Genomic DNA, 18,480 nt, shown 5'->3' with positions numbered 1-18,480 from the left:
TCATCATCTAAATGTGAAACACTTATTAAGTTTCTTCGCAAAGAGGGTACATAAAGAATATCTGAGAGCTGCAGTCTAAAACCATCATCTAATTCTAGAGATAGAACTCCAATGGCTTCAACTCCATTTGCAACTTTAATTCTTCTTTCTCCTCTTTGCAGGGTCCTCCTCGTACGGAATCCCTGTAATGAATTTGCAACATAAACAGTTGCACCTGAATCAATCCATCAAGTAGATTTTGCATAACTTAAATACAAGGATTCATCTATAAATGTAATGAAATACTTACCTCTCTTCAGAAGATTCTTTAGGAAGTCTGGACAGTCCCTCTGATAGTGTCTATGCTTCTTGCACCATTTACACTTATCATTCTCAACTTGAACATTGTTGTTCTTCGGATGGTGGTCATTCTGAGGGGCTTTCCCTTGAGGTTTGACATTCTTATTGAAGTTCTTTTTCTTGTTGTCCTTCACAAGGTTAGCAGAGTCACCCTGTAAAGATTTTAGTCTCTCCTCTTCTTGAACACACATTGCAATGAGCTTCTCTATATCCCACTTATCGGGCTACATGTTGTAATTAACAACAAAAGTTTCATATTCCTTTGACAAGGAAGCAAAAACTAAATGAATCAGGAACTCTTCCTTGAGCCCCAAATCCATTGGCTTCAGCTTCGAAGCCATTTTGCTCATCTTCAATATGTGAAACATCCTCAATTTTCCGCGAAGGGAAAATCCACAGAATGAATTATAATATGACGAAACCAATAGTTTATTCCATCATATTATCATATATCAATCTATATCACAGTCATACATCGTAAGATTACAAGAATACAAGATATTACATCATTGGAGAACACACCTATTACCGAGTTAATCTAGCAGAAGACTATCGAGTGAAGGCTCCTCCTTCACGGGTCATCATCAGAGTTGGCGTAGTGCAGCATAGATTCCATCTCTGAACCAAACTTGAGCGTAGGCACGAGACCTCCTAATCCTTCTAAAGTCAGCATCTCTGAGAAGCAGGAAGATCTGCACACCGCCAGAGGTGTGCAGGCCATGGTCAGCACCGATGAGCTTTAGTGGAAAAGATAAAACAAGGGGATCTGGCGATCCTAACATTTGGCTGTGGTTTGCATCCTTAGTGCATGAGAAGCAAGTAACAGTAGTAATGTAATAATAATATCCAGTTTTTAACACATTCCCAGCCACACACATCCACTTCCATCCATACCCATCCACCATCCCATCCCAACCATAACCACACCACCATCACCTCATCTCATCTCACACACTCAGGTCGACAGGCCGACTCCCTCTCGGCACTTGTCTCAACGGCCCGCAGCCCCCAAGGCTCACGACCGGAAAATACCCCAACCCTGGAGGGAGGAAAGAAGGACTCATCTCCTATCTAGTTTAAGCGAAACCTAGGAAAGGTCCATAGCCGACAAGTCGGCATATGTATCGATCGATCAGCCAAACACTCTGTAGAGGTTTTACATACCCACAAGATAGCCATCCTCGACGGTGCTCCGTCTAGGCAGATTCCGGCCGCTTGCTAGCCTAGAACAATGCCACCCTACCTCTCAGCCCTGGTACATCCCAAGTCTAGTCTGGGATGGCTGATACTGTGAGTCGTAGACAGAGCCGAGGCCCTCCGGGTGTCAAGAGCCAGGTCCACAAGGCCTCCTAAAGTCTCGGAAGGGTGTGGGGGCAACCGCGCACCCCGTACCTCCTTACACACGTTCGCCTAGCAGTAGTGGCATTGTTCTACCAAGTAGTCCGACCGTCCCGCACCATATAGGGCGAGTGGGATGTAAAGGATTCCCGGTGAGTCTGAGTACTAGTAAGTCCTTAGGGATTGACCAAGCCAAAATGTCTCCATCAGGGTTTTCCATCTTACGTGCCACCACAGCACCTCTACCCCGGGCCCCACCTCTCCGAGGTTCACACCCAAGGCCACCTCTAATTACCATTTACCCGCCACAGGTATCCCATATCCAAGTGCCTAGGTAGCACCACATGGCAAGACTCGCCCCAGGCTCGTCGTTATTCCAGCTCGGTCGACACAACCCTCACTCTCCACGCACCCAAGGCACACACGCAGCACGCTCACACACCACCAAGTCCGGCACCCATAGCCAACCCATTCCTAGGGGGGGTTCACCACCAGCATCACATCCCCGATATAATGCGAAGTGGAGTTAATAATAAGTATAGTGGTGTAATATGCAAGCAAGCAGGCAAGTAAGCATATATAAGCGAGCGAATGCGCAAAGCAGGGTGACGTGGTAGAGTGGGTTGCTTCAGGGTAATAATGGCTTAGGTAGTAGCATGCATCAAAGTACTAGCAAATGATTAAATGTAAAGCGCTAGTAGTTCTAGATATTATGCAATGTCTAATAGGATTCTCTAAAAGAGGGTACTGCCATGACACCTGCGGTGTAGAGGTAGTAGTGGTACAATTCTCCATTCTTTGGTGTTTCATTAGCGGGGTCCTCTCCTCCTGCGTTGACTCCATTCCGCAGTCCTTGTCGTCGTCCACGTTCTCTTGGTCCGATCGTCAGTTACTCCGCGAAGCGTCACGCAAGGCAAAAGAGCACTCATCACTCGAAGAGATGACAAGACGCAGGAAAACCCAATAACACCAACGAGACAATAAAAGATACACGGCTTGGCCCTCTCGGCGGTTGTCCGATTTCCTCGGGCCAAGAATCACAAGTGGTGGTTTGCTAAGCACAAGCTTAAGTCATGGCCAAGCCAGTATGGCTTTACGATAAATGGTTTAAGCCAGAGCTTATCCAGAGCAAACACCACGGCTCACGATCTTCTGATCCGGTGTCATTGAATTGACAGGGATTGGAAGTCAAGCCCCAAGAAAGAAGAACGATGGGGTTCGGCTCTTATAGCCTTATCCCGCAAGTCACAATTGGACACGAGTAGCAAACAAGAACGATGACACTATTGTGACTTGGCTCCAATGTACTTCGGCTCGCCCGCTACGGTAGAAAGTGGTAGCATAAAGAGATTGGACCGCAACGGTTTCTCTCTCGATCCTCACGACATAATAATGTCGGGAGCCGAGAAGAGAGTTGCTCAGCAAAACAAAAGAAGCGGGGGTTAGCTAGGTACATCCATGTCATGTTCTCAGACACATCTTCAAGAAGATGGTTTTAGATGGCCGATCGGGTCGACATGCACGGGTCCGAGGTACGACATAGACTATAGCTCCGCTAGCTAAAAAGAGATAGTCCGGTCTTTGATCCAATCGCCATGGACACGGCGGGATCGAACAGAGCGGCTAATAGGGCAATAACAGCAAAGAACTGAGGTCTGCTCCTTCCAACACACACGCCACGATAGAAGACAGGGCATCGGAAGGAGCGACTCACTAAAGAGTACAAGTGTGCAAACCACTCGTAGGGTACCCGACTTAGGTGCACTGGCACTAAGACATCTTTCTAATTCATAGCGGTGCGGTTGTCACCGCGGGAATCAAGGAAATGCGATGGTCATACAAGGTACAAGCATACGGGGGTTTGCGCACGAAGAGGCAAGTAAAGGTAAAAGAGTGGCGTAGCTCCATGGTCATGGCGAGGCGAACTTGCGGCCACAAGCTATACCAACGGGTTGGCACCCATTGTTCCATGATTGTTATCTCCAGGTCATCTCCCACAGGACTTGGTCGTGGAGGGCTCAAGGCGTGCGGGTGATATCCGCATCGATGTTAGTATCGACATCGAATCCATCACGACCATGTTCAAGGGCCGAAGGCAGGAGCTAACACTCGTGGTACTATGAAGCCAACTAAAAAGCGACGGGTCGAGTTACACTCGGCATCACGGTCATGGCGAGACGGATCCCACGATCGTAACGTCCGAACGAGGTACGATCCCTCAGCCGGCTCGAAGGCTCGGCACATAGGCAACAACACCAACAATCAGCGATAAGAACCACACACAACCGAAAGACGTAACAACTTGACACGACTGCGGAGTAGCACATTCCATAGTTGGGGTTAGGCAGACCTACACAAGGGCATGGTGTAGATAGATCAAGATCATGTATTGTTAATAGGACGAACGAGTATAAGAATGAGCAGGAAGGGGCTTTCATCGGTGGTTGAAGATGTCACCGAGGTGGTTGGTGAGATCGCAGAGGTGGTCGGAAGGCTGGCCGAGGTGGTCGGAAGGTTGGCCGAGGTGGTCGGAGAGCTTCGCCAATGTGGTCGGTGAGATCGCGGAGGTGGTCGGAAGGCTGGCCGAGGTGGTCGGAAAGGTTACCGAGGTGGTCGGAGAGATTACCAACGTGGTCGGAAAGGTTGTCGAGGTGGTCGGAAAGGTTGCCGAGGTGGTCGGAGAAGTTGCCAACGTGGTCAGTGAGATTGCCGAAGTCCCCGATGCTGGCGCAGTCTCATCATCGCCATGGCGTTAGCATGGCGTTATTAGAGCTAAATTGCGGCTGACAGGTGGGCCCTCGGTACTGGTCACTGACATGTGGGCCCGATCAACGGTCATTGTTGACTGGTCAATAGTCAACCGGTTTTGGGTCTCTCTTGGGCCTTGGCGGGCCTGAACAGGGCTGGATTGGGCATGGTCGCAGGCTCCATCTACACAGCCGATCTGGGCCAAGTCCGGCTTCTTGGTCCAGAGACAGGAAGGGCAAGGACAGGGCCTCCATGTGCCAGTTCATGACGCGGGGTGGTGTGGTCATGGCCATGACAAGGTTCGCTGACGGCGTGGCACCGAGGCAAGGCAGGTCCAGGGGCTCGCGTTGCTTCTACTGTCTCAGGGCGGCCGGAACGCAGCGGCGACGGTTGACGGGGCATGGTCTTGACCTGGACGGTCATGGCGGTCAGGATGATTACGCCGGCGTTCTCCAACACCGCAAGTCAATTTGGCTTGGTTGGTCAACTGCTCGTGCTTGCTTGTGATGTGAGTGTCCAGGAGCGGAAGAGCTCCGCCTTCGCGTTCCCTCGGCTGGTGATGGAGAGGAAGCAGGGCCGGCGTCCATGGGCTGCTGGTGGAGGCACAAAGGTCACACGCGTCGCAGGGGCTGGCGCGTTGAGGTTGTCCACGCATGGTCGGGGTGTCGACGGGACAGAGATGGAGTAGGCCACGGCCGAGGGGACTCCAACGGCGTAGAGTGGCTCGGTGGCATGGTCACGGCCGGCAAGTCGTGGCCCTTGCCTGCTCGCAGCCAATGGCGAGCTCGGCACGTGACAAAGAACGGCAGCTGCGGCACGGAGAAGATGACGGCGTGTCGGGCCGTAGCTCCATCTGGCAAAGTGGCACCGGCTCAATGCCTTGACGTAGGAGCAGACGATGCGCGACGCTGGCAAGGACGGGCTCGGGCGAGGACGTCCCAAACGGCGCGTAGGGGCTGGTCCAGGCCGGTGCGGAGGGGCTTGGCGAGGCTGGTGCAGGGGCACCCAGGCTCTGGCTTGGCGTGACGCGAAAAGGACGGCGAGGAGCAGCTCTTGGCCACGGCTCTGGGGGTGGCGGAGCACGATGACACCGGCGTGGAGCAGGTGCCGTCGCGGTGCAGTCCAGTGCCTGGTGGTGACTGGCTCGGGGTCGATGATGTCCTGAGCGGCGGCGTGCTTGCGCGGAGCGGCCCTGTGTGTCCGCGTTCGCGTGAATGCTGGGGCGGTAGAGGCACGGCTGGAGGCGTGGTGGCTTGGGGACAAGGCGGAGCGTGACAGCGAGGTGGCAACGGCTCGGCGAGGAGCTTGCCACGGCGTCGAGGCAGAGCACGACGTTGAGGCACGGGCGACGCAGCTCGTCGGGGATGGGCTCGGCTTTGGCGCCGTGGTCGTCGGGTGGAGCAGAGGCGGTCAAGGGCCTCCGCGGCTATGCAGCAGGGCAGGGCGACAGCCGAGGGGAAGAGGAGTGGCGCCGGCACTTGGGGACTCCTGGTGCTTACCGAGGTTGAGGCGGACGGTGGTGACAAGGCAGTGTTCAGTCCACTGCCATGCGTGTGCGCCACAGCAAGGATGAGGCAGGGCACAGGGCTTGTGCAAGGCCGTGCGGTGATGTGCGTGCGCTTGCTGGCATCTGGCCACGAGGCAGCCGTGCGTGGCTGTGGGGGTCAACTGGCTACGTGCACGGCGCCGGCGAGGTTGGTTCACCGTCGTGGCCATGGTGATTGCGCACGATGTTCACCGAGACTGCGGATGACGTCGTGAGGTGGAGTTTGGTGGCGCGGACGGGCTCCAAGGCGGGCGGCTGGCGAGGTCCCTACAGAAAATCCATGGCACAAAGGCCGGACAGGGGCAGGGCTTGGTGTGGTCGCGGCCGTGGTCGAGGCGTGGAGCAGTAGCAGTCGCACGGCGGCGGACGGAGGATGGTGCCTCTTGCTTACCCTCGGGTCCGGGACGACGCTCGTCGGGCGACCGGGGAGCACAGCGTCGCAGTGGCGCTGCAGTTTCGGCAGCGGCTCCGGCTGGGCACGCTCCGGAGCAGCGTGGCGAAGGTGCTCGGCGTGGCGGCAGCAAGGCATTCCCGTGGCGGCATCGTGGTGTGCTCCGGTGTCCCGGCCTCTGGCGCGGTGGTGGCGTGGTCGTGCGACAGGGCAGGGTGGAGCAAGGAGGGAGAGGGTTGGCGCTGTGGGGGAGGAAGAATGGGGATAGCGGCGGCTGCTGGGAGGAGCGTCTGCGGCGGCATCGGGGGGGGGGGGGGGGGGGGGGGGGGGGGTACTTGTAGCGCGCCAGTTAGGGCAGCCAGGGGTCACGGACGGCGGCGATTCTCGGGGTCCGCGCTCCCCGGCCATGCGGCGCGCATCGAGCGAGGTGCGCGGGACTGGCGTTGCGCGCACGCAAGCAGTCTGGCGGTGGTGGCTGGGAGCGGCTGGGAGCGCCTGGATGCCAGGGCGCTGCCCTAGGGTTGGCAAAGGGGGCGCCGGTTTTGGTTGCTGGCCGGGCTGGGCCACGGCTTGCTGGGCCGCCCGGCTGGCGGGGCGGGCCGCAGGGAGGAGAGAGGGGCAGGCCGACTGCTGTGCCGGCTAGGCCAAGCAGGCCACACGCACGCGAGCGGGCCAGAAGGGAGGAGTGAAGGGCGAGCGGGCTGGGCCAAAGGAAAGGAGACGGTGGGCTTGGAAGAAATTGATTCAAGGAATTTGAAATGAATTTAAGAGAGATCACGTGGAATATAAAGAGAAGTTGTAGTACAACACAATGAATTTCAAGAGGAGTTCAAAATAATTAGAGATGTGATTTTTATGATTTCGGATCAGATGACTTCGAAAGAAATGTGACGGGGATTTATGAGATGTCCCAAAGGAAATTAAGAGGGGTTGCTACGGATGGTGCACTCCGATACGAAACCCAAAACCAGATAAAGAACTCCGGCAAGCTCCTACAAGTAATTCTATATGCATGCAACAATTTATTTATAAATTGTTCTTAGTTTGACCTAGCATCTACATGCTTCACACATTGCAGGAAAAATTTTAAAAAGTTTGTATCTTTGGCTTCTCAAAAACCCGGGTTGTTACAATATGTGTTCTCTTATACCTCCACTAGAGTATTTCTCATTGAATAATTTCTTTATCAAGGTGCTTGCATAAGCCTTTGAAGAGTCAGTAAACTGACTCTCCACTTTCTTAAGATACTCGGTGGCGGTATCATAATCTGGGATTGATCCCCTTATAGCATCTAAGATAGTGGACTTGGCCACTATAAAGCACTTGCGATTCGAGATGTCCCATTTCTTCCATTCAAGATCGTATTTCATTCTAACTTCTGTATGATCTCACTTTCGAGCATTGAAATCAGCATCAATCTCATTTTCTGCCCTCACCGGGTCCTCTGGCTCAGTAGGACACGGAGAGGTAAGTGCTAAGTCATTCTCGAACAGCGCAAGTGCGAGCTCATACTTCTCTCGCCATACTCTGTAATTGCTCCCTTCAAAGAGACGGAATATGCGAGATAAAAGTCATTGGGTTGAGTCCTGAAAATAGTGTCAGAGAAAGTGAGAAAACATAACAAAATAATTACATGCTTTAATTTAACATTGGTCAAAATTAAAACATACAACTTCTTCTACATTAATTCTACATTACCGTTGGGCAGAAAATAGAATTAATGCATAAACTCATAAATCAAACATTTATAATATTGCTATCAACAACTTTGGTCAGAAAATAGCAAAATCATAAATTTACTGAAAATTATAACTACTCCTCAAAATTAAATCATCTCGTTGGTTTAAATTTAATTAGAAGATCATAAACATCATCATTCTCAGTGGAAACATGAAAAATACTTTATGTACTTTTTAGAAGCCTTTTACTGTACTAATCTACTCTCTGAAAAAATTATCCTATTGATTCAAATTTTGACAGAGATTGAAATTGGACAAAAAATCAGCAAAATTTCCTTCTGAAAATGAATAAAACATAAACTCATAGTTCACTATTCATTTAGCCTAGACTGCAAAAATGGCCCGGCCTGCTCTGCTCTCGCTCACGCTGCGCCTTTCCAGGCCGCAACCTGGGCCTGGGTCTGCAAAACCGCCCGCTGCGCGCGCCCGCCAGGGTCGAATGCTGGCCCAATCAATCTGAGGCGTCCACTTTGATCCGACGGCCGAGCGACGATGTCACTGGATCAAAAACCCCCCGGGCGCGGCTGCCCCTGAAAACCCTAGACATTTCTTTCTTCCTCTTCTTGCTTCCTCCTCAGCGCCGCGTCGAGTGAGACAGTAGCGGTGGCAGCCACCAGTGGCGACCGGAGGAAGGAGTGGCGGTGCCACCTCGGCACCTCTCGCCGATGCACGCGTGCGGCCGGAGCCACGCGTGGCGTCGTCGAGTGGCACCACGGTGGTGCCCATTTGTCTAGGCCACGTGCTAGTGCACACTGCGTGGTGGAGTGCCGGCAAGCCAGCGGCTCTACCCTTTCTGCCCGTGCGACGACGGTCGTGACGGCGGGGAAAAACCCAGGTAGGATCATTCCTCTCTGTTCTTCTTTCTACTAGGGTTAGGGTTAGGATTTTAAACCGAAATTGATTCGAATCCTCTCCTTCTTAATGCTTCTACTGTAGTACCCCAAACTAGATCTACAGCTAGATCTGGTGAAAAGATACCATTGTTATGACCCTAGGATACATCTAGGTGTAGTCATGTAGATCAGTGGGTAAAAGACCTTACATTTGTGATAATTAAGTCCTAGTTCATATAAACCTAGAAGATAGAGAGAAGAGGGGAAGAGGGGTGATAGGTTACCGACCATCAGATGTGGCAGAACCTCCTAAGTTATTGGGCCCACATGCACCTGTCACTGTCCGACGACCCTTGACATTCATGCATATGTTTCCATTAACTTAAAAAGACTGTCGGGTGTCCTCGGGGAACCCCAAATCATCCACGATTTCCGAGCAGGATCACGTTACAGAGTCATTGCAGTATTACAACATTTATTCAAATATCAAAACCAGAGTAAAAACAGCGGAAGTCTTACAATAACATAGTTTACAAACCAGTTGTTTCAAACCTTACAAACTAAGTTCCATAATTATTACAAACCATAGTAGTAGTGGAGTGGCATAATTAACATATACTTAACACACAAAATAAACATCCTGCCCAAGGATCACACATTTAATTCTCATCGTCAGAACGAACGATAGTCATGCAGCACAATCCAAAACAGATCGCTCATGAGGCTCACCTGCAACAAGGGGTCAACGAACCCTGAGTACAAAGGTACTCAACAAGACTTATCCGAAATCTTAACTGATAAACTCAGTAATGCAGGCTCAGGGATTCAAGGTATAGCTTTAACAATGATCAAAGTTCTTTTGCGTAAAAGCTCTTTTAACAACATTCTTTATATAGTAAACTTCTCAAGAATTATATACAAAGCTGACACGATCCGCACTGAGATCATGAAACTTCATATCCAACATCTTCACAAGCCTTAGTCAAGTTCTGGTTATTAATTCTACGATGATGAACAGTGAGTTGAGTCTCCATAACCGAGGAGCAACGACGATTCGAACCGATTATAAACCCAGCTGGGAATTCCAGACCACACGACATATGCAGGTCCCCGACTCACATATATCAACCTACCCTCGGATCCTCTAAAACAAGAATGGGTCCGCGCCACCCGAGAATACAGTACTCCACCATTCCAGCCCATGGCCACGTGGGTACACGCTATTCCCGCCATCTCTCCACTCCCAGTGCGCGAGTAGCCATTCTCGTAATAGAATTGCCAAGTTCAGGCTTACCGGAGTATGTGGTTAGTACTACAAATTCTCACCTCATACAATTCAACAACGGACGTGCCTTAATCGACACAGGCGGAAAGAACCCGCTCACAAGACCTCCATGTCTTGTGGCTCACACACACCGAGTCCGCCCGGTCTAGATTTATTACTCCACATTCCCATATCACATGCTAACATAATTAATCAATGTTCCATTTAAAACTTGCAGGTGGCAGGTAGTCACCCGACTTTCATCGTTCTACGCATAGCTAAGCAAAACTAAACATATATGAGTTTAAGATTGGTAATATGGTAAATATGGAATAACAAGGGTGGTAATGCAACAATTAGGCTTTTACTTAACTCCTAATCATTTAATGCAGTAACGGAAAGCAAAAGCGAAATTAATTTATAAAACACAAGGTAGGGTTGTATACATCCGGGGCTTGCCTTCGTTGACGGAAAAGTTCGGTTCCTGCGACGTTACACAAGTATTCGACCCGACCTCAACAGACGGATTAACCTCTTCAACAGCTTGATTAACTACCATGTTTTCACCTTCGTTCACTACACGTAATAACAATGCCATGTTTAACATGATGCGGAATTCGAAACATGATGCTCGATGAGGGATGAAAAATTAATAATTTGAATACAACTTTCCTTCGCGGTACAGTTGCAAGTCAAACAAACTAATTCTTTTTCGTAAACACATACAAATGACCCAAGGTCATCACTCAATCCAAAATTCCAAACAAAACCTAAATCACTAAAGGTTACTATTTGCTTTTATGAATTAATTATTTAATTCAAAATTATGAAATAAATCAACTTATTCTAATTGAGCCCAAAATTTTAGTACATGTTCATTACATGTTAACTAAGTGGCAAAACAAATTTCATAATTTTTGGATAAATAAATAAGCCTAGAAAAATCCTGGAAATCCATTTATGAATAAATTGAGCAATTTTTATCACATTTAAAACTTACTGAAAAACACTATTTCATATTTTTCTTAAATACTATACATCTCAGAGAAGTCACACAAAAATTTTCATAATTTTTGGAGCTCTAAATAAATCTACACAAAAATAACAAAAACAGACACTATTCATTCAAATCTGAAAATAGAAAAATCCATTTGAACGCTGAGTCACTGACATCGGACCCCACCTGTCATCTTCTACCTCCCGCGTGTTGACTACGACGACGACGGCGCTGACCGGCGCAAACTCACCGACGGTGAGCCCAAAGGCGACGGTCAAGGTACCAAAATGACCACATCATCACGGCGCATCGACTGAAGGCACTAGCTAGACGAATTACTACGAGTTACGAGCTTGGCGTCGGCCATGGCAGATGCGGTGGCTCGGCGACGTTACGCCGGCGAAACAAAGCCGAAAACGGGGAAATAGAGGGCATGGGAAGGTCCAGTAGCTCACCACGAACACGTTCAAGCAAGAATTAAGGCTGGAGAAGCAACGTAGACACGGGTCGACGTGAACAGCAACGGCGGCGGAGCAAGGATCGTCGGTGACGGTGTGCCGGCGACTGCAGTGGATAAAATGGCCAAACAATAGTGAAATGAGCACTACAGCATCGAGATGAAGCTAAAGGGACATCAATCAAGGGCAACGGCTCACCGACGGACTCTGGCCACGAAGATGCGCATGCGACGGTGAGGTTACCGGCCGCGAGGAAGAAGGCGATGAAACTCGAGTTCCCGGTGAAGACAAGCCAAATTGGTGGGTCAGATGGACGCGCAAGGTTCAGGCGGAGCTGGGACTAGCTTAACAGCGACGGTGGAGCACGACAACGACGGCACGGGCTCGCCGGAGATGGAGCAGCGGCGACGGGAAAAACAGAGAGCGAAGAAAGAAGAACGACGGCGGCTCCAGAGCTTTATAGGGCAGCCAAGGAAGCGCAAGGAAGCCACGACGAAGCCTTCAGCGCGCCAACGCGACGCCCAGACGGCCACGCGCGCGACTGGAAGCAAGCCGAAGATCGCCGCCGGTGTAGCCTGAGCGGTGAGTACTGTTCACAGAAATTACAAGTTTGCCATTCGCCAAATTTCATAAATTACTCTCAAATTTTCTAAACAACTCAAAAATCTCCAAAAATAAAAGTTGTTCAAAATCAAAAGTTCTACAACTTTGCTTTTATAACCATCTCCTAATTCGGTCTAGATTTTGAAATGAACTTTTGAATTTGAATAGGGAAATTTACCGAATTACGCCTTTTTGATTTACTCAAAAATTTTCTAAACAACTTGAAAAACTCCAAAAACAAACTTTGTATAACTTGCCAAGCTCTACACTTTTGATTTTGGGCCCAACCCCAAAATATGCTTAGATTTTGAAATGGATTTTCAGGGTAGGGTTTACATGTTGAAACGCGGGGTTTTCTCGAAAAATTCAAAACCCAGTCAAACTTTGAACTTGAGTCAAACAATACAATTCAACACTCATTACACAAATGTAAACTTGTTTTAGTAAATGCACATCAAAGTTTTCACCAAATGCCAAATGCTTTGCAATGCATATGATGACATGTCAGATTTTAACATTTAAACACCCGAGGTGTTACAATCCTTCCCCCTAAAAGAAATCTCGCCCCGAGATTCAAAGCCATAGGGTAAGTAATGGAAAAGGAAATGTGTCGCAAGAGCACATACAAACTCTATCCATAAAACAACTAAGGTTACTTTTACAAAACACAACATGTACTACCGAGCTCAACTAACATTACTCGATTCTATATTGACGCTAAAAATTCGGGAAACTTTTCTAACAAGTAATCTTCTGATTCCCAAGTAGCTTCCTCTTCTGAATGTTGATTCCATTGTATTTTATAGAACTTGATTGTCCGTCTTCGAGTAACACAATCTTTCTGATCTAACACTCGGATAGGATATTCGGAATAAGTTAAATCCGGTTCTAGTTCCACTCCTTCAACTTCAACATTTTGTTCAGGCACTCGGAGACACTTTTTCAATTGAGAAACATGGAACACATCATGCACAGCTGCAAGATGTTCAGGTAATTTCAAACGATATGCTACTTTTCCATACCTCTCTAAAATTTGATATGGTCCAATATATCGGGGTGCCAACTTTCCTTTAACACCAAAACGGTTAACTCCCTTCATTGGTGATACTTTCATATATACAAAATCTCCTTTGTTAAATACCAATGGTCTCCGTCGTCTATCTGCATAACTCTTTTGGCGGGACTGAGCTATCTTCAAATTACTCTGTATTTGCCTAACCTTGTCTTCTGTTTCTTTCACAAGATCAACTCCAAAGAATCTTCTTTCTCCAGGCTCAGACCAACTCAATGATGTTCTGCATCTACGACCATAGAGTGCTTCAAATGGAGCCATTCTAATGCTTTCCTGATAACTATTGTTGTATGAGAACTCGGCTAAAGGTAAGCATTCATCCCACTTATTGGAATAGTTAAGGACACAACACCTTAACATATCTTCAAGCACTTGATTAACTCTTTCAGTCTGTCCATCAGTCTGCGGATGATAAGCTGTACTGTACAGAAGTTTGGTACCCAACGAAGAATGCAATTGTTTCCAAAAGTTGGAAACAAACTGTGTACCCCTATCTGACACAATAGTCTTGGGTATTCCATGGAGACTCATGATTCTTGCTAAGTACATTTTGGCATATTGGATCGTAGGATATATTGTCTTGACTGGAAGAAAATGCGCTGACTTAGTGAGTCGATCTACAATAACCCATACTGAGTCAAATCCCTTTGATGTCTTGGGTAGACCAACAATAAAGTCCATGCTTATGTCCTCCCACTTCCAAGATGGAATAGGTAATGGTTGTAATTCACCAGCAGACCTCAAATGTATAGCTTTCACCTTTTGACAAGTATCACACTTTGCTATGTATCTAGCAATCTCTATTTTCATTTTAGTCCACCAGAATCTTTGCTTCAAATCATGGTACATCTTGTTGCTTCCTGGATGGATAGATAACCTAGTAGCATGTGCCTCATCTAGAATTGACTGCCGCAACTCAGGAACTTTTGGTACCACCAGGCGATCCTTGAACCACAACACATCTTCATTGTCAATACTAAAGCATTCCGCTTTTCCCTTCTTGACTCTTTCCTTGATATGGGCTATACCCTTGTTTTCCTTCTGAGCAACAATAACTTGATCTTGAATAGTGACTTCAACAATTATGTTGGTCAAACTTCCTTGTTGAATTACTTCTACATTCAACTTTTCCATTTCTTGACATAAATTCAAACCCATTGTTCTCACTGTCAAACAATTGCAATAACTTTTGCGACTGAGAGCATCTGCAACCACATTTGCTTTACCAGGGTGATAATGTACTTCCAAATCATAATCCTTAATCAGTTCTAACCATCTTCTTTGTCGCATGTTCAACTCTGACTGAGTAAAGATATACTTTAAGCTTTTGTGGTCTGTATACATATGACACGTATTACCAAGCAGGTAATGCCGCCAAATCTTTAGAGCATGAACCACAACCGCTAACTCCAAGTCATGAGTCGGATAATGTTCTTCATGTTGCTTAAGTTGCCTGGATGCATAGGCAATGACTCGGCCTTCTTGCATCAACACACATCCAATACCAATACCTGAAGCATCACAATAAACATCAAATGGCTTCTCGATGTCAGGTTGGGCTAACACTGGCGCAGTAGTCAACAGTCTCTTCAAAGTCTGGAAAGCCTCTTCACAATCTGATGACCAGACAAACTTAACTTGGTTCTTCAACAATTCAGTTATGGGCTTTGATATCTTTGAGAAATCTGGAATAAACCGACGGTAATATCCCGCCAAACCCAGAAAACTCTGAACTTGATGAACTGTGGTTGGCGGTTTGCAATCAAGCACATCCTTCACTTTGCTTGGATCAACTGCAACTCCTTCGGCTGACAAGACATGTCCAAGAAATTGCACTTCCTTAAGCCAAAAATCACACTTGCTGAACTTGGCATACAATTGATGTTCTCTCAAACAAGTCAGAACAATTTTGAGGTGTTCTGCATGTTCTGTCTTATTCTTGGAATATACTAGTATATCATCTATAAATACCACTACAAACTTGTCTAGCTCAGGCATGAATACTGAATTCATCAGATACATGAAATGAGCGGGAGCATTTGTCAAACCAAAAGACATCACCAAGTATTCATATAATCCATATCTTGTGGTAAATGCCGTTTTGGGAATATCTTCAGGCTTTATCTTAATTTGGTGATACCCTGATCTCAAATCTATCTTGGAGAAAACTTTGGCTCCGGCCAACTGATCAAAAAGCAAATCTATCCAAGGTAATGGATACTTATTCTTGATGGTCACTTCATTCAACGGACGATAGTCAACACATAACCTCAGGGTCTCATCTTTCTTTTTCACAAAAATTGCCGGGCATCCCCAAGGTGAAGAACTAGGTTGGATAAACAATTTCTCAATCAATTCTTGTAACTGAGTTTTCAACTCGGCCAATTCCTTAGGTGGCATCCTATAAGCTCTCCGAGAAATCGGAGCTGTTCTAGGTTGTAACTCTATGTTAAACTGTACATCCCTATCAGGTGGTAGACCGGGTAAATCTTCAGGAAACACATCCGGAAATCCACACACTACCGGAATATCTCTAATCTCTTTGACAACAGTTGCACAAATCTTACTCACTGATCTTCTTAGGGTTGAAAGTTGGATAAGAAGTTGAGAATTACTATTAGGCAAACTCACTCTTAAGGTCCTATTCAAAGCATCTATAACAGCCTTATGCTGATACATCCAATTCATTCCCAAGATTACATCTATATCCTGATCCTTAAGGATAATCATGGTAGTGGGAAAAATATGCCCACCCAGGTTTACGGGCACCTGGTATACCATCTCCTTAGTACACAGACGTCCCCCGGGCGACTGTATAAAGAAACTTTCCTTTGTTGCCCCAATCGAAATTTCATGCTTCACGATAAATGTTCTATTGATGAATGAATGCGATGCGCCAGAATCAAAAAGTATAACTGCAGGGTGATTGGCAACAGGAAACATACCCATCATCACTGGCTCCCCTTCCGGAATTTCTCCAGCTTGAATATAGAACACCCGTCCTGTCTTCCTCTCATCTTTGCCCTTCCGAGCATTCTGATTGGGGTTCTTGTTTGGTGCCTGACCCTGTTGTTGATTGGCAGGAGCCTTCTGATAATTTTGATTAGCCTGCCTAGGATATGGACATTCCCTGGAGAAATGACCAGTCCTTCCACAATTATAGCACGGATAGTTATGACCCTGGGATGTTGGAGCATTGCCACCAGGAGCATTGGTTGACTGTGAACTCGAATAGGTTATAGCAGGACGAACATTTGACTGTTGCCCGGCTTGGAACTGCGGCGGACGATAAGGAGGACGATTATGATGTACTGGATGATAAATCACCCTTTGCCTCTTCGGATTTCCCCCAAAAGATCCAGACGGCACACTCTTTTTCTTTTTGAGCTCCTTGTGCTGCCGATACTTTGATTCTGAAGCAATTGCAATATTTACTGCCTCATGATAAGTGACATTGGTGCAAGTGGTCATCATAGTCTGCAACTTGGTATTCAGGCCTCTCATAAACCACCTCTTCTTCTTGACATCGGTATTGACATGTTCGGATGCATATTGGGATAGATGATTAAATCTTCCCACATACTGCATCACGCTTTGATCTCCTTGTTTCAAAGCAAGGAATTCATCTAGCTTCATAGCCATTACTCCTTCAGGGATATAATGGGCTCTGAAGGCCGTACGGAACTCAGCCCAAGTTATTGGAATGCCAGCTGGTTGCATAGCCACTAAGTTTGCCCACCAAGCAATTGCTGCTCCTCTAAGTTGTTGGGCGGCAAACGTAGGTTTCTAATACTCTGTGCATGGGATAAGGTCAAATTTCTGCTCCATGGTTCGAAGCCAGTCATCAGCCTCCAATGGTTCATCTGCCTTGGTAAACACTGGGGGTCTTGTGTCTGTGAAATCAACATATGTAGCCTCCTGTCGGTTATGGTGGCGTCCACGGTTTCCGTACATCTGATTCTGATTACTCTGAGCCATCTCATGAAGCAAACGAGAATTTTCAGCCGTCATATTGACAAGTGCGGTTATAGCATCAGCTAAATTGGTTGGAATTGGTGGCGGATCAGGAATACCATCCTCATCTTGTGAAGTTCCTGGAATAAACGAACCCCGTGTACGACGCATCTGCTCATAACAAACCAAACTTTATTCACAAGTCTTTATTCAAAGATCAAAGAGCTTACTACCCGCATTACATCGATGCCACCTATTTAAACACAAGAACACATCTAAACAAGACTACTAGCTTAACTAGATCTTCTATTACACAACTCTACTCCTTTCCCTAAGCACTTCAAACTTCAGGCTCGGTATCCATTCCGGAAATATTACCGCCTTCATTATCACTTTCATCGATCATTACTAATTCTTCAGGATCTTCTTCTTCTTCCTCTTCTGATTCACTTTCATCGGCAAGGATGACACCTGGGTCCATGGCATCAGCTTGAGGCTCATGATTCGGGTTCAGTAGATTGCTAAGCCTATGAACTTCCTCATGTAGATATGTATTATGTTCTTCTAAATCTTCTACATAGAATTCTAGCTCATGAGTTCTAGCTCTAGCTACATCTTCCCTATGCCAAGCTTCATTTCTTCCTTCCACCGTACGAACTAACATACTTTCGCAGTTCCTATGCGCGGTGGTGAGACGTCTCAATTGACCCTGTAATTCACCTATTTGTATAGCATCCAAAGCCCTATCTCTAGTAGCTTGTGCTAACTCTGCAGAAATTCTCTGTGTCTCCGCCTGGGGATCAGGCCTAGTACTGCTACTGCTAGCACCATCATTTCTAGGGGCAAGTTGGTGACGAGGAACTCCTTTGGGTCCAGTGGACTTACGGGGCGTCATCTTGGCACGAGCCATACTGTAGGAAACTAATTTAATCCAAGTAAGACCATTTGATCAAAATCCAAAGAGTAGCTAAGATGGATTACATTCCTCAAACCAGACTCACTACTTAACTCCAGACTAAGAGGTGAAGGAAGTAACGAGTGAATTATTCATGATGCATGAATCATTCTTACGAACAAAAACATCAAAGTTTATAATGCATATAAACAACATTTATTTTTATATAGGGCATAGTATCATTACTACTCCACCACACAAAACATTTTAATCAAATAGGGAATGGGGAGAAAGAATTAAGAT

At 47.1% G+C, this 18,480-nt stretch overlaps 1 protein-coding gene across 1 annotated transcript; it reads right to left on the bottom strand.

Moving 5' to 3' along the window:
- Positions 1–5,161: 5,161 nt before the first annotated feature.
- LOC136469946 (vegetative cell wall protein gp1-like) lies at positions 5,162–6,500 on the bottom strand. The gene is made up of 2 exons (XM_066467954.1): positions 6,363–6,500; positions 5,162–5,851 (listed from the first exon to the last, which is right to left on the bottom strand). The coding sequence occupies exons 1-2, from the start codon at positions 6,498–6,500 to the stop codon at positions 5,162–5,164; spliced, it is 828 nt and encodes a 275-aa protein (XP_066324051.1).
- Between the last annotated feature and the right edge of the window lie 11,980 nt (positions 6,501–18,480).

This window comes from Miscanthus floridulus, chromosome 8 (genome assembly GCF_019320115.1).
Source record: "Miscanthus floridulus cultivar M001 chromosome 8, ASM1932011v1, whole genome shotgun sequence".
Classification (NCBI taxonomy): domain Eukaryota; kingdom Viridiplantae; phylum Streptophyta; class Magnoliopsida; order Poales; family Poaceae; genus Miscanthus; species Miscanthus floridulus.
Note: the sequence above shows the minus strand (reverse complement) of the source record. Positions and strands in the feature narration are given on the sequence as shown.

Bases quoted from the DNA above. Each gene is read 5' to 3' on its own strand.
- LOC136469946 (XM_066467954.1), bottom strand. From the start codon at position 6,500: ATGCCTTGCTGCCGCCACGCCGAGCACCTTCGCCACGCTGCTCCGGAG. The intron at 5,852-6,362 runs GTAAGCAAGAGG...CCTGCTGCATAG, and splicing joins GCGTCGTCCCGGACCCGAGG to CCGCGGAGGCCCTTGACCGC.